The sequence below is a fragment of the Juglans regia genome, chromosome 13 (genome assembly GCF_001411555.2).
Source record: "Juglans regia cultivar Chandler chromosome 13, Walnut 2.0, whole genome shotgun sequence".
NCBI classification, from domain to species: Eukaryota; Viridiplantae; Streptophyta; class Magnoliopsida; order Fagales; family Juglandaceae; genus Juglans; species Juglans regia.
In genome coordinates this window covers 29672295-29686603 of record NC_049913.1, presented here as the reverse complement: position 1 = coordinate 29686603, position 14309 = coordinate 29672295, and the positions used below count along the sequence as shown (strand labels likewise).

The 14309-nt window shown below is 35.1% G+C and overlaps 1 protein-coding gene across 1 annotated transcript; it reads left to right on the top strand.

The window, feature by feature from the left end:
* The first annotated feature begins 3933 nt into the window (after positions 1-3933).
* On the top strand, positions 3934-4278 carry LOC108994004 (CLAVATA3/ESR (CLE)-related protein 16). Its single transcript, XM_018969073.1, has one exon. It carries the CDS (start codon positions 3934-3936, stop codon positions 4276-4278), a length of 345 nt encoding a protein of 114 aa, XP_018824618.1.
* The last annotated feature ends 10031 nt before the right edge of the window (positions 4279-14309 follow it).

The following is a 14309-nucleotide window of genomic DNA, read 5'->3' as shown; positions in this document are numbered from 1 at the left end:
TTACTCCTTCGAAGACTAGATTGATGACAATTTCATGAAATCTCATCCGCCCGATCAATTCCGTGATCTTCTTTTCAAATTCCAGTTGACTTCAACATCTCGAGTTTAAGAGAGGGTGTTTTTTTTTTTTTTGAAGTAATTTAAGAGAGGGTGTTATTAATGTATATTCAATTGCCTTCTTTTGATCAGAATATCTTTTTGTTTTTAGTATTTTCTTTTTTCACTTGGCCTATTTTCCTATAAATTGGCCTTTTTATTGTAAGAAATACAAGTTCCTTTCGAATTCTCTCTTTGCTTATTTTCATTAGAGGAAAAGATCACAATTAGGTGCTTGGGCTATATAACAGAATTCATTATATATATATATATATAGAGAGAGAGAGAGAGAGAGAGAGAGAGAGAGAGAGAGAGAGAGAGAGAGAGAGAGAGAGAGAGGTTCTATGTACCAATTAAATAATAGAATAATTCATTTTTTATAAAGAAATATAATGTTGGGCTGTCGTTAAATGACCAGTTTGTTGCCTTGGTGAATGTCTGCTTAGCCCACTCTAGTCCCATAGTACGAGGAAAATTATGAGCATTTAGAAGATGGGCCTGAAAGGTTATTTTCCATTTTTTCTCTCTTTTTCTTTAGTTATTTATTTCATCATACAATATTTTTATATATATTTATTTATTTTTATGATCCAAACTATGTAAAGATACGATAGTTGTAATTTACATAAGAGATCATAAGTTAAAACACAAATTAAATAATTTATACATAAACCAAAGTAATGGAAAATAAAATTAAATCCTGAATAATACAGAAAAAAAAAAAAAAAAAAACAAATCACAATACAAGGGCCAGGACAAGCCATTTTAAGGAATATTAATTGCCCAATATTAATGAGGTATTTATATTTTGTTGACAGGCCACGTGATCCAATCTGTATTCATATTAATTTAAAGAATTTATGAAGATTTGACATTGGCTAGCTTCTTTTATATATATATATATTATATATATATATATATATATATATGAGTAATGTCTGATAAAAGTTATTATAGTAATGCATATTTTATATTTACTGCATGGTTGTTTTTAGTTAATTATTTTCAATATTCACTTGAAAATATATGTGGTCTAGATGATGCCACATCATGTATGCAAAATAGATATTCTCAATAATAATTTTTATCTATATTTATTCATATATATATATATATTTAAATATTTTATCATTATAAATTTCATTTTTTGATATTTTATCTTATTTCACAAAATTCAAGATTTTGAAATTTGTGAGCCCTGCCTTCATCATCAATTGATCATGAACATCATTTCCTTTTATTTTTACTACTGAAACCGAATGACGTTTCTATCACCAATATAGATGTCATTATGCCGTTTTCCAGAAAACTATTTCTAGCCTGATGTGGAAAAGAAACTACCGGTTTCTTCTCCTACTCCACGCACCAGCTGACGTAGCAAACCGGATTTAAATGAAAACAGTCTAGTCTTGTCCAACCCACTTCTCTCTTTTACCCTTCTCCTTTTGAGTTCCATTTTCTCGTGTTTCCTCCCCAGTTTTACAAACACACCAGCTCTCTCTCTCTAGCTTTCTCTCTCTATATGTCTCTCTCGTTCTTTCGTCTACAGATTCTCAATGATATAAAAAAAAATTTACAATTAGTTTTGCTCCCTTCAAAACAAGAAAAATGGAGATAAACGGCCACCAATGGGTTCTTCTCCGAAAAAAAAGAGTTCATTTTCCATTAAAAAAAAATCTCAAAGTATAATGTTAAGATGTGATTCTTTCTTTTGATGCGAATCTTGCCCTTGTTTTGGCGATGAACTTTTACAATTTTAAATGGGTAAAACGCACGTCTTCACATTTTTTAATGCAATTCTTCACCTAGGATGATTCGGAATTTGGGAGTTGGGGCCCGAGTAAAGTGTAAGAGAAATTTCAACAAGTAAAACGTAAGTCTTGAAAAAAAAAAAAAAAAAAAAATTCCACCTCAGCCAGGTGTGTGGTGTTGGAAAAATAAAGGGCTTGAGAGTAGAATTACTCATATATTAAAGATAATGGATTTTAATTTGTACCAAACGCATGTATTTTCTTAAATTGGGTTGGAAAAAAAAAATTCTTCATTCTTTAAAGAGTTTTGCTATATATATATAAATCGATATTTTAACATATTATTTATAGTGAGATCTTTTATAACTTAAAAAAAATATATTAAATACTTTTAATATAAATGATGTGGAAAGCTTTTACACGATTAATAGTGTGTTAGGTGTGTAAAAAATAGGACTTATAAATAGATTTTTTCTTCTTCTAATTAATTAATTAAAAAAAAGCGTTTTTTAATATGATTAATTACCGGCGTTAAGTTTATAACTTCTTATCTTTAATATATAAAAACTCTTAATTTCCATTTGGATAATAAGATGAAATGAAATGATTTTAGATAAAAATGGAAAGTTAGATAAATTATTGTTAGAATATTATTTTTAATATTATTATTTTTTTTGAAAAAGTTAAATTGTTTATTATATTTTATGTAAAAATTTAAAAATATTATAATGATAAAATTGAATTGAGATAAAACATTTTTACTATCCAAATGAAACTTAATTTTTTCATTGCATGTAATAGTACTACTGTTAATGCTGAGAGCATTTCATCTGATTTAATTAATTTGGAGGAAATTCTTATTTATAATCGATATGATAATTAATTAATTTAAGAGCAATATTACGTATAATCTCTATTTGAAGATTGCATTGTAAGTCTAGTCAATTTTATTTTTAATTTTTTTAAATTATAATAATATCTTTATTAAAATTATATTTTTTTATTTAATGAAGGGTTTGCACATGCAGTCTTCAAATGAGGATTGCAAATAAAATTTCTCTTAATTTAAATACTAAGATAATAATTAGAGAACAAAGAGTACTCCGACCAAGCCACGCTTGAGTGTGGATATTAACATATAAATTAAAAATAAAATTCAATAAGCTTATATAAATACGTACCAAATAACTTGAATATTGCAGCAGAATTACTTCCAAGCAGACATGACTGATTGCCTGATTGGTGCTGTACGTAACAAGTCAAAGCTGAGCTTAGCAAGGACAAGGCTGAGACACTGAAATGGAAGCATAAAACGAAAAGGGGCAATTCAGTCAGATGATCACGAGAAAAGAAACATATTGTAATGTAATTGATCAAATGATGAATGATCATATGATAGCAGATCTCTGCCAATCAGGTAAAAAGACAACCCCGCCCTCGCTCCCTTGCTGTCAAAAAGCCAGAAATGGTACATACTATCTCCAAAGTTATTTGTTTACCCAATGCATGCCCTCTAGATTTGAATATGATCCCGGCCGGGGACAACGGCTATTAATACTGGACAGTCCCACACACCCTCTTCTCTCCTGATGATCTCTCCTTCTCTCCAACCCAAACATGACCAAAACTTTCTTATATAATTATGAAAGAATAAAAAATAAAAAATGCAGGAACTAACAAAGAGGTAGAAGAGAACCAGAGATGCTGTATATAATATTGGGAGAAGAAAACTCAAAGCTGAGGAGTTTCGATCGATCGTGTGAGTCAAAGGTGCAAATTTCGAAGATATTTCAGAAGTGAAAAATAGATATAAGAAATATTAGAAGGTTCCAGGAATCAAGGGTCAAGCTCGTGTGACTAGACCCTTAAGTCGAGGAAGCAGCAAGGCTAGCTGGTCTTTTCTCTCTTGCGCGCGCTCTCAGAATAATCATCCAAAACCCATTTTTATTTACTCCCTAGCTAGCTAGCTAGCTAGCTTGGCTACTCTCTGGTTTAGAGATCTGACTTCTGAGCTACTTTTTTATGGTCCTGCTCCTTTAATTTTCTGTTCTGAAGAAGCAGTACTGTTACAGCCACAGTTAATGCAATGAATATAGTTCCGTCACAAGGTCTAAGAGCAAGAGGGAGTACTGCTAGGCATGCTGGAGCTTCTACTGCAATTTTCCTCTTGTGGGTCGTATTAATTTTCACCCAGATAAGTTTGTCTTTCGCTGCTGCTCATCATGAAGATTCCGGAGGCCGGCTTTTTAGGTCTCCGCCGAGGAAAGAGAGGTTTTCCGAGACGCCGACGACGACGTTGTTTCATGCACCTTCGAGTACTACTAGTACTACTCCAGCTCAGGCTGTGGCCAATAATGGTGACCTGCGAGAGACCCTATATGGAGACGAAAAGAGAATAATTCATACAGGTCCAAATCCTCTTCACAACTAGTGAAAATCCGTGGGTAGGTTATTCTAGCTGCAGTGTTTATGGTAGAGTTATTAATGGTAGGAATTAATTAAGATGGAAAATGACTGTAAGATCTTTCTGTTATCTGCTTTTGTTCCCCTTTCTCACTTTAGTATTAGAATGAGAGCATAACTCTAGCCTTTTCAGTCAAGTTTAATGAGGTCGTGGTACAATGTATCAATGGTGACCAGAACGAGGGAAAGAAAAAAAAAAGAAAAAAAAAATGGAAGATAGTGAGCAGGCTAGTGTTAATGCTCTTGTTTCTTTTGCAGTCTCCTTTCTTTCTGTACCTTCTGTTAAAAAGCTATCAAGTTTTTAATGGTGTAGTTACTGTTTCATCGTGTACTTTCTTTAATTTATTTGTTTTGCCAAAAATTTATTCAAGCATTGCATGCATTCAGCTTGGGAGAGTTGCCACGTCATAATTAATTTCCTTAACAGTAGAGATGATCATCATAATTTTGGTTCTATCTATCATGAAATTGTCCCTAACATTACAAACTGAACAGTCCCAGTACTGCTAATGACTCTGGTTAACTTCAAGCAATGGTAGCCCACTTCTGCGCGCAGTTCATTGAGAGTGCATGGCGTACGTTTTATCAAAGGTGAGAGGAGCGCCCTCTCTCTGCCTTTATCATTGTTTGGATTGGGATGCTGCATCAGTACCCAAAAAGGAAGCAAAAAGAAATGAAGAAACATGGCCAATAAGAGAGACTATTGAAGCAGATTCCTTTAGTCCTCCAAAAGAATAGATTCTTCACAGCTAATTAGGTGGCCTAGCTAGCTGGTGTAGAGTCCTGATGATTGAAACTTGATTTGTAATCAAATTTCTAATGGAGTTCCGGCGGTTTGGGATGGGATGAGATTTATTTAATCTCATTTTATTTTATTTTATTTTATTTTATTTTAAAACATAATTTAAATATAAAATTTTTAAATTAATCATTATAACTCTTTCAAATTTTAAAATAAAAAATAAAAAATAATTCTAATTTTTTCAAATCTGAAGTAAAAATAATATTATAAAATTATATTTTTACAATATTTTTAATTTTATAATATTTTTTATTCAACTTTTTTCTATTCTTTCCCAAAACTCAAAAAATATTCAATTCAAACTGTTTCACTATTATTTACAAACGATCTTATTACTATTCACAAAATTATCATCTCATTAAATCCCCAAATGAACCTTCTTACCGGTTTTGATTAATGTCCATAATTCATATATATGATGTTTTGCTTAGAACCTGTAGAATTACCCTCCAGCGATGCCAAGAGATCAATGAAATAATCTGGAGTAGTTTATTTTGATCATTAATGCTATATTCAGACTTAAGTATGCAAGCACAGCAAATTTTTTTTGAAAAAAAAAGTAAGACTCCCTGTAAAAATATGGGTAATTTTATGATACTCACTGTAAAAACTATATGCCAAAGTAGTAGTACTATAGGTGGGCAGAAAAGCACTGATCAGCGTGTGTAGTTTCTTTGTTTTATGAGCAAGAAGGTGTGACACACTGGCCTGGCCTGGCCTGGCTAGCTGGCTGGCTGGTTGGCTGGACCGCTTTAACTATTAGTTGGATGTAGTTGGTTGATTATTCCTAGAAGTCCTATTCTACATATGTTATGAGTTAAATGCACACATATTTCCTTTTTCTTTTTCTCTATCTCCTGATCTCAAAGATCAGAGCTGGATGCCTGTCTCAAGGGCCAACACGCTTTCTTAAGATTTAGAACACTGAAAACCAAAGCAATTATTGGTGCATTCCCATGTGTTGAACTCAAATTCCCAAGCTTACCCTTGCAGGGGAGAGAAGAAATTAATGTCATTTGATTAACAGAACCTCTGACTCTAACATTTATTGCCTTTTGTATCTTTGCTCCAGTAGTACCATTCATTTGTTCAATAATATTAGCTTACGGAATGGAGTACTCTGATCTCTCTCTCTCTCTCTCTCTCTCTCTCTCAAAATATATATTACAGCGCTCTTGTTGTCTCAGTGTCACTTATGGGGCAAAACAAAGAACACGAACCTATAGAAACTTCCTTGGAATTAATGATCAGTTTTGTCAACTGAACCCGATAAATTTCCGTAAGAAATGGCCACCGTTTGTCCTATATTAAAGTTTTTTTACTATCTAGCTTGACCAAACTGGGATATATATATATATATATAGGTTTGATAAACCCTAAAGATTCTGTAACAAGAAACGAAGGCTTTATATAAATATATATATATATATATATATATATATATATATATATATATATTGTATATTGGCCCAAAGTCGATCGGTATCAGTAGTATTTCCCCATGCATGCATAATGACATGATATATGAATGTTTGCTTGCTTGGGGGTGGCAATTATGGAGCTTATAAATGGAGAGTTAAAGCAGGTGTCATAAGAATGCAACTACTTCCATCTTTCTCTCTCTCTAAGATATTCCATAAAATTACTCTTGTTTATTGCTTCCACCTACCTCTTATCCAAGTATTTGCTGGCTCTTGCATCTTGCAGTTTCTTTAATTTCGAAGAAAGATCTGACTACCCTAGCTTCACGGTTTGTTTTTATGCTATATATACGTGTATGTATATATTTGCATCATCACCAACATATGGAAGCAGCAATTAATATTTGTAATTAACTGAAAAGGGTCCCATACGAATATGGTTTTACAGAAGGTGGTTCCAAGGCTAATAAATTAATCATGATGATCAACCACTCAAACATACCGTATTTATAATTTGAATCAATGCATGTCGCATTCATATATATAATATATATACAATATCTCGACTGTCATGTTATAGTGATGATGCATGTTTGGCTTCAAAGTTAAGGCTCGTTCACATGATTTGCTAGCTCTTAGATATTAATGATGGTAATCATTTAGTCAGTTTTACCAATGATATATCACTTGATCTTAATTTAGAATTTTAGGACTCTTAGGGATGGGGATCTTGTGAGTTTAATTAGGGAATTAAGGGCTATCAATCTATAGATAATTGAAGAAATGATGTATTTATCTTTTATCAGGTGTAGAAGTGGCTTTTACACATTTAGGTCAATCACACACCATGATTACCTTACGATTTCACTAATTCTACAATAGACGTCGGTCTCATTTGTTTTCACAATTCCTCTTAACTCATCTCATTACATCTCATATAATCATTACAACTTTATCAAATTTTCACGTAAAATAAAACAAACAATTCAAATTTTTCAAATCTCGAAATTAAAATAATATTAAAAAAATAAATTCTGACATTATTTTATTCAACTTTTAATTTTAATCTCAACTAATCTGTAAAAACAAACGAGACAGTGTAAATAGGTCTTCTAACTCGAGCGGAATGATGAAATCCAAGAGGTAGCTAGTGCCAACGAGATCCTTGGACTGAATAAAATATGTGGACTCTGGCCTAGCAGAATTGATTGAATCAAAATAAATGTTCTTTGATGATGAGAAGATCAGATAGAAGACTATGTGAACGTGTTAGTAATTAGAAAAGGACGAAAATGTAAACCTCATGATGGAACATATTATGCTCCCTGAAAACGACATGGCTGGAAATTAATCAAATTTTGGTGTGGCATTGGATCAGAACATCGTTATTCCACCCCGTATCTTAGAAGGACGTACATATAATTAGGAATAAGGCTCCAGTTTTGTTCGTGAAGTAAATAATAAAAAGAAAAGTTAAAATGAAGACATAAATGTCACTACAGCAAATTAAAAGGCATTTTGCGGCCAATATTTTTTATATGACTCAGGTTTAAAAATTACTTTTTAATTGCTACGAGAACATGTTGTCATTAGATGTTGATACGTGGCTATGGAGTACTCAAAACATCCCTCCTAATTAAAGGATTCAATTAAAAGCAATATTACATACAGTCCCCAAATAGGGATTGCAATGCAACCCTAGGCAATTTTATCCTTAAATTTTTTTAAAATTACAAAAATATCCATCTTAAAATGATATTTTTTCTCATTTTTTATATTTTTTCTCAAAAATATCAGAGTGACATTTACTGAATTCGGTGTATAATTTCATTACATTGCTAAGGATATTTATACATAGTTTTGTACAATATTCTAAGGTATCAAAAGAGAATAAAACCTGTTATACAACTTGAGAGAAAAACTAACTAAGAAATGCTTATGTTTCCTCTGCAGTAGCCTTTGTTTGGGCATCAATATTGTATATGTTAATACGCCCCCTCGAGTCCAAGGGTGTGTCAACAACATTGAGACTCGTTCTTAACTTGAAAAATATGTCAGCTACTAATTGCTTGGTAAATATATCAACTAACTGATCTTTGGAATTGATGAAGGAGATATTTAACGTCTTGGCAGCAACTCGGTCTCTAATGAAATGGAAGTCAATATCCATATGTTTTGTCCTTGAGTAATAAACAGGATTGGCAGCCAAGTAAGTGGCTTCAATGTTGTCGCACCACAATGTTGGAGCTTGACTAAGAGGTAAGCCAAGTTCAGAAATGAGTGTTTGTAGCAAAATAAGTTTAGCTGCTGATGAAGCCACAGACTTGTACTCAGTTTCCGTACTTGACCTTGCAATAGTTATTTGCTTCTTTGAGCTCCAAGAAATGAGATGTTTACCTAACTAGATGCAAAATCCACCCGTAGAACGCCGATCATCAGGGCATCCAGCCCAATCCACATCCGAATAGGCTTGTAATTTAAAAGAGGATTGAGAGGAGAAAAATAGACCATGGTTGATTGTGGCTTTCAGATAACACAGTATGTGCTTTACTGCAACCCAATGTGGCAATTTAGGTGTGTGCATGAATTGGCATACCTTATTAACCGCATAAGATATGTCGAGTCGTGTGTGGGACAAGTATTGTAAACCTCCAACAATACTTCGAAAGAGAGTAACATCATCAAAACTGAGTGAATCAAATTTGAACAGCTTTAAGGAGGCTGCCATAGGTGAGGTTATTGGCTTTGCATGCAACATTTTACTCCTAGTGAGTAAATCTTTAATATACTTCCTTTGAGAAAGTAAAAAGCCATTGCTCAATTGTGTTATTTCCAACCCAAGGAAGTAGGACAGAGAACCTGAGTCTTTAATAGGGAAGGCCAAACTCAAGTCACTAATAAAGGTATCAATGGCAGAAGCTTGAGAAGTAGTTATTATGAATCTTCAACATAAACTAGAAGATACATGCACAGATCACCATGATTAAGAACAAATAGAGATGCATCAGTTTGAGAGGCCAGAAAACCATAATCGAACAACAAGAGCTCAACTAGGCAAACCACGCCCTCAGGGCCTGTTTAGGTCGTAGATTGCTTTTTGCAATTTACAAACATAATTAGGATGCTAAGGATTGATGAATCCTTGAGGTTGACATGTATACCTGATCAGTGAGTGTTCCATGGAGGAATGTATTCTGGATGTCAATTTGGTGCAGGGGCCACCCATGGGCAACAACAAGTGATAAAATTAGTCGGATTGTAGGAGCCTTGATCACCGGACTAAAGGTCTCATGAAAATCTAGGCCAGGCTGCTAATGATAGCCCTTGGGTACAAGCCGCGCCTTCCTTCTTTCGATAGCCTTTGTTCGGTGTACCCACCTGTAACCAAGGACATTAGAGGAAGGATTAGGAGGGACTAAGGTCTAGGTATGGTTTTGAAGAAAGGCTTGGTACTCCTGGTTCATGGCGTCAAGCCATTCCGAGTGTTTGGAGGTTGTGGAATAGCTAGTAGGTGTTTTGGGTGGTGTCACCGTGGTAGCGAGACATTTCCGAGAGGGATAGGAAACTATATCGTCCATTCGAATACGAGGCCTAGAGGAGTTTGTTTGTGCTCGTGTGATGATTGGGGAACTAGGTGGAGTGAGGATAAGAGGAGCAGATGTAGTTAGAGAAAGGGAATTAGGGGTTTGGGATCTGGGAGAAGAAAGGGGAATTGGGAAAGATGCAGGTGATGGGTTTTGAGATGAGAAGGGTAATGGGTTTGGGCCTGGGTCGAGAATGGAGGATAATGGATTCAAAACGGAGAATTGGGCGTGTGATGTGTTTTGATTATGATCCAAATTAGAGTGAGGAACTGTAACAGGCCGATGGGTTGAGGAAATGTTTCTTCATGAAAGATAACATCAGAGGAGAAATAGAGCCTATTGGTGTTTAAATCCAAGAACTTGTACCCTTTGTGGACTGAACTATAACCTAGAAAATACATGAGGTGGATCGGTAATTTAATTTGTGTTGATTATAAGGACGCAAATTTGGAAAACATTCACAACCAAACAACTTTAAGAAGTGATAATCCAGATCACGATGATAGACATGATAAAATGGTGTTTTATTTTGGCGAGATGGTGAGGGTAAAAGATTTATGAGATACACGGCCGTATCAAAAGCATCGGCCCAAAAGGTAAAAGGGAGAGAGGCTTGGGCCAAAAGGGAAAGCCCAATTTCGACTATATGCCTATGTTTTCTTTCAACAAACCTATTTTATTGATGGGTATGTGGATAAGAAAAACAATGATGAATCCCAAGTTTGTGGCATATCGGCGTAAGTGATTTGAATTCACCACCCACATCTGTTTGGAGGGTGATGAGTTTAGTATTAAAGAGTAGTTCAACATAAGGTAAAAAACTGGAAAATATATTTCAAACATCAAATTTTAATTTTAAAGGGTAAAACCAAGTGAACCGAGTGAATTGATCTACAAATGAGACATAATACTTGTAACCTTGTCTAAAAACATAATGGGTTGGGCCCTAAACATCAACACAGACCAATTCCAAAGGTTTATGTGAATGGGCCCAATTGGAAACAAATGGGAGTTGGTGGATTTTAGCTAGAGGACACTCGGTGCACTTGAAACTAGAGGTAGTGGGAGAAACCTTCAAACTTGTGGTATGCATAATGCATGAGTGTTGTGTGATGAGGATGGCCCAACCAACAAAGCCACTGAGCCATGGATGTTTTCTCGCCTAAGTTAGCAGATGAAGAGGAGAAAGAGGTGGAAGAAGAGTCCAACGCCAAGGGAAAGACATAAAGTCCGTCATAGATTGGCCCTGTGAGGAGGGTCTTCCCTGTCGAGATGTTCTTCACAGAAAAGAAAGAAGCATGAAATTCGAATTATTACTACAAAATTTGGAAACAGAAATGAGATTCTTAGTAATGCTAGGATCATGAAGAAGATTTTGAAGTAAGAAGGATGACGAGGGAGAAGACAGAGAGGAGTCACCCGTATTCTGAATGGAGAGGCCCGAACCATCCCCCACTCGAATTTGTTTACTACCACAGTACGGCTCAGAGGAGAGGTTGAGATTGTTGAAATCATAGGTTATGTGGTGGGTTGCTGCTGAGTCTGGGTACCAGGTGGAATCGGAGAAATTGCTTGGCCGTGTGAAGTTTTCAGAGAAGGAGGTGGGAGCTCCATACTGATAGCTATGGTCAAAGCGATGTTTGCATTGTAAGGCTACATGTTCAGCCTTGTGACACACTTGGCAGGTTAGGTGTTGATGGTAGGATGGGTTCTATTGCATAGTAACGGAGAAAATTCGATCACCATGATTTGGGTAGCTAAACCTGCCTCGCCCATTATGGCCATTTCGACCACCACGATACTGGTTGCGACCACAACCACTAGTGTTCTTGAAATTAACAAAAGGCTCAAGGGAGATAGAACTTCGTGCATTATGAGCAAACCTAATTTCATGAACAAGAAGTAATTGATACAGCTCATTAGAGGAAATGGGCTCTGCCCATGTAGTCACATAGGTAATAAAGGAGTCATATGTGGAACCAAGTCCAGTGAGAAGATATGTGACGAATTTTAGGTCAGGTAAGAGATTACTAGTGGCAACGAGTATATCGGCAAGAGATTGAACTTTGCCAAAGTAGTCAGTGATGCTTTGGTCACCTCGAGTTAGATTAGCAAGTTGAAATCGGACATGAAACTGTTTGGCTTAAGAGTGAGATGCAAACAAAGAAGAGAGGGAAAGCCAAATCTCACAGGAGGTGTTTGATGAAAGAACATGGCCGATGACAGATTCAGAGAAGGATGAAAACAAGATGCTGAGAACTAGTTGATCATTGCATTTTGTAGGAGGAATAATCTAGGTTAGGCTGGGATGAATTTGATAGTGATTATGCGGGATATAAAAAAGTTCCATCAACATATTGATAGAGGTCTTGACCACGCAAGTAGGCAGAAATCTGCACTTTCCATAGTGGGTAGTTTTCTGTGGTCAGCTTGGTTGTGATTATGTGAGAAAAGGAGGACTGTGAGTTGATTGCTCTGATACGATATCAAAGTGACATATTTATTGAATTCGGTGTATAATTTCATTACATTGCTAAGGATATTTATACACAGTTTTGTACAATATTCTGAGCTATCAAAAGAGAAGAAAATATGTTATACAACTTAGAGATTTCATCTGAAAAATTACATTGTCTACTTCCTGAGCAGTGAGCTCCTTGAAAAGATTGTTATTCATGTCTACAGTCACTTTGGTGTTCATGGAACTCAAGCATCCTTCAATGCCTTCTGGCTGGGATGTTGTAAAAAGATCTTGGAAGGCTGGAAATACCTTTGGAATTGGGCACTCACCTCCTCTGGTGTTGTTACATTACCATTCCCATGTGGAATTTTGTGAATTGTATTTGTTTTCCTTCTCTGACTTGCGCACTGGTGGAAAAGCTTTGTATTTCTATCACCTTCCTTTAACAATCTATGTTTGGCTCTTTGCTTCCATTTCATGTCTTCCTCTTCAAGAAGAAAATCCACTTCCTTCTGTACAACTTTGATTATGCTAATTAGATTACCTTTATATAGACTTTTGAAGCTTTGAGACCTGGTTCAGTTTGGAGTCCATAAGCCTTTTAGAATTCCCAAAGTTCTCTTAAGTCCATGCCATCAATTTTGCTTTGCATCTCTGTAGCCCACGGCCTATAGTAGTCATCTTCTTATTTGCTGCTAACATAGGTTTGTTCCATTCTTCCTTAATTAATAGGTGACACTCTTCTCAAATGGTTTGGTTAATGAGATCAATGAAACTCATATTACTCTTATTCCCAAGACAAAATGTCCCACCAAAGTGTCTAAATTTAGGCCTATTAGTCTTTGTAATGTTATTTACAAAATCATATCAGAAACTCTAGCCAATAGACTAAAAACTATCTTACTAGAGATTATCTCACCAACTCAGTCTATTTTTGTTCATGGGAGATTAATCTCAGACAATATAATTGTAGCTTATGAAGCCATGCACACTATGAATAGCAAATTGTCAGGCAAATGTAGTTATATAGCCTTGAAACTCGACATGAGTAAGACATATGACTGAATAGAATGGAAGTTGTTAAAAGCAGTAATGAGGAAGTTGGATTTTGCTTAGAGATGGATCGATTTAGTGATGAGATGTATTAATTTGTGTCTTATTCTATCCTGGTTAATGGTTTTCCTCAATGTTTTTTCAAACTAATACGAGGGATTAGACAAGGTGATCCATTATCACCCTACCTATTCATCTTATATGCTGAAGCATTGAGTTCTCTTCTTAGTTGTTCAGTAAAGTGAGGCTCTATCACAGGTGTTCCACATGCTAGACGCAAAACTTAGATGAATCACCTCTTCTTTCCATGAAAGCTTACTATTTTATAAAGCTAATTCTCTAAAATGGATCAGATTGATTAGTATTCTAAGCATTTATGAGAAGACATCTGACCAAAGGTTGAATAAGGAGGAAACATCCATTCAGTTCAATAGGAATACCTTAAGAGAATCACAAGATATTATTCTGAGCATTGCTAGAGTTAGATCTACAATGTCTTATAAAAAACACGTTGGCTTGTCGGCTCTTGTTGGAAGATCTCCATCAAGCTCCTTTAGAAGCATTATGGACAAACTAAGGCACATGATTAGCAATCACAAAGTGAAAACCCACTCTTAGGTAGGAAAAAAATTCTTCTTAAATCAGTAGTGCAACTACCCACTTATAGCATGAGAGTTT

Excerpts from the sequence above, each read along its gene's own strand:
- LOC108994004 (XM_018969073.1), top strand. The coding sequence starts at position 3,934 with ATGAATATAGTTCCGTCACAAGGTCTAAGAGCAAGAGGGAGTACTGCT.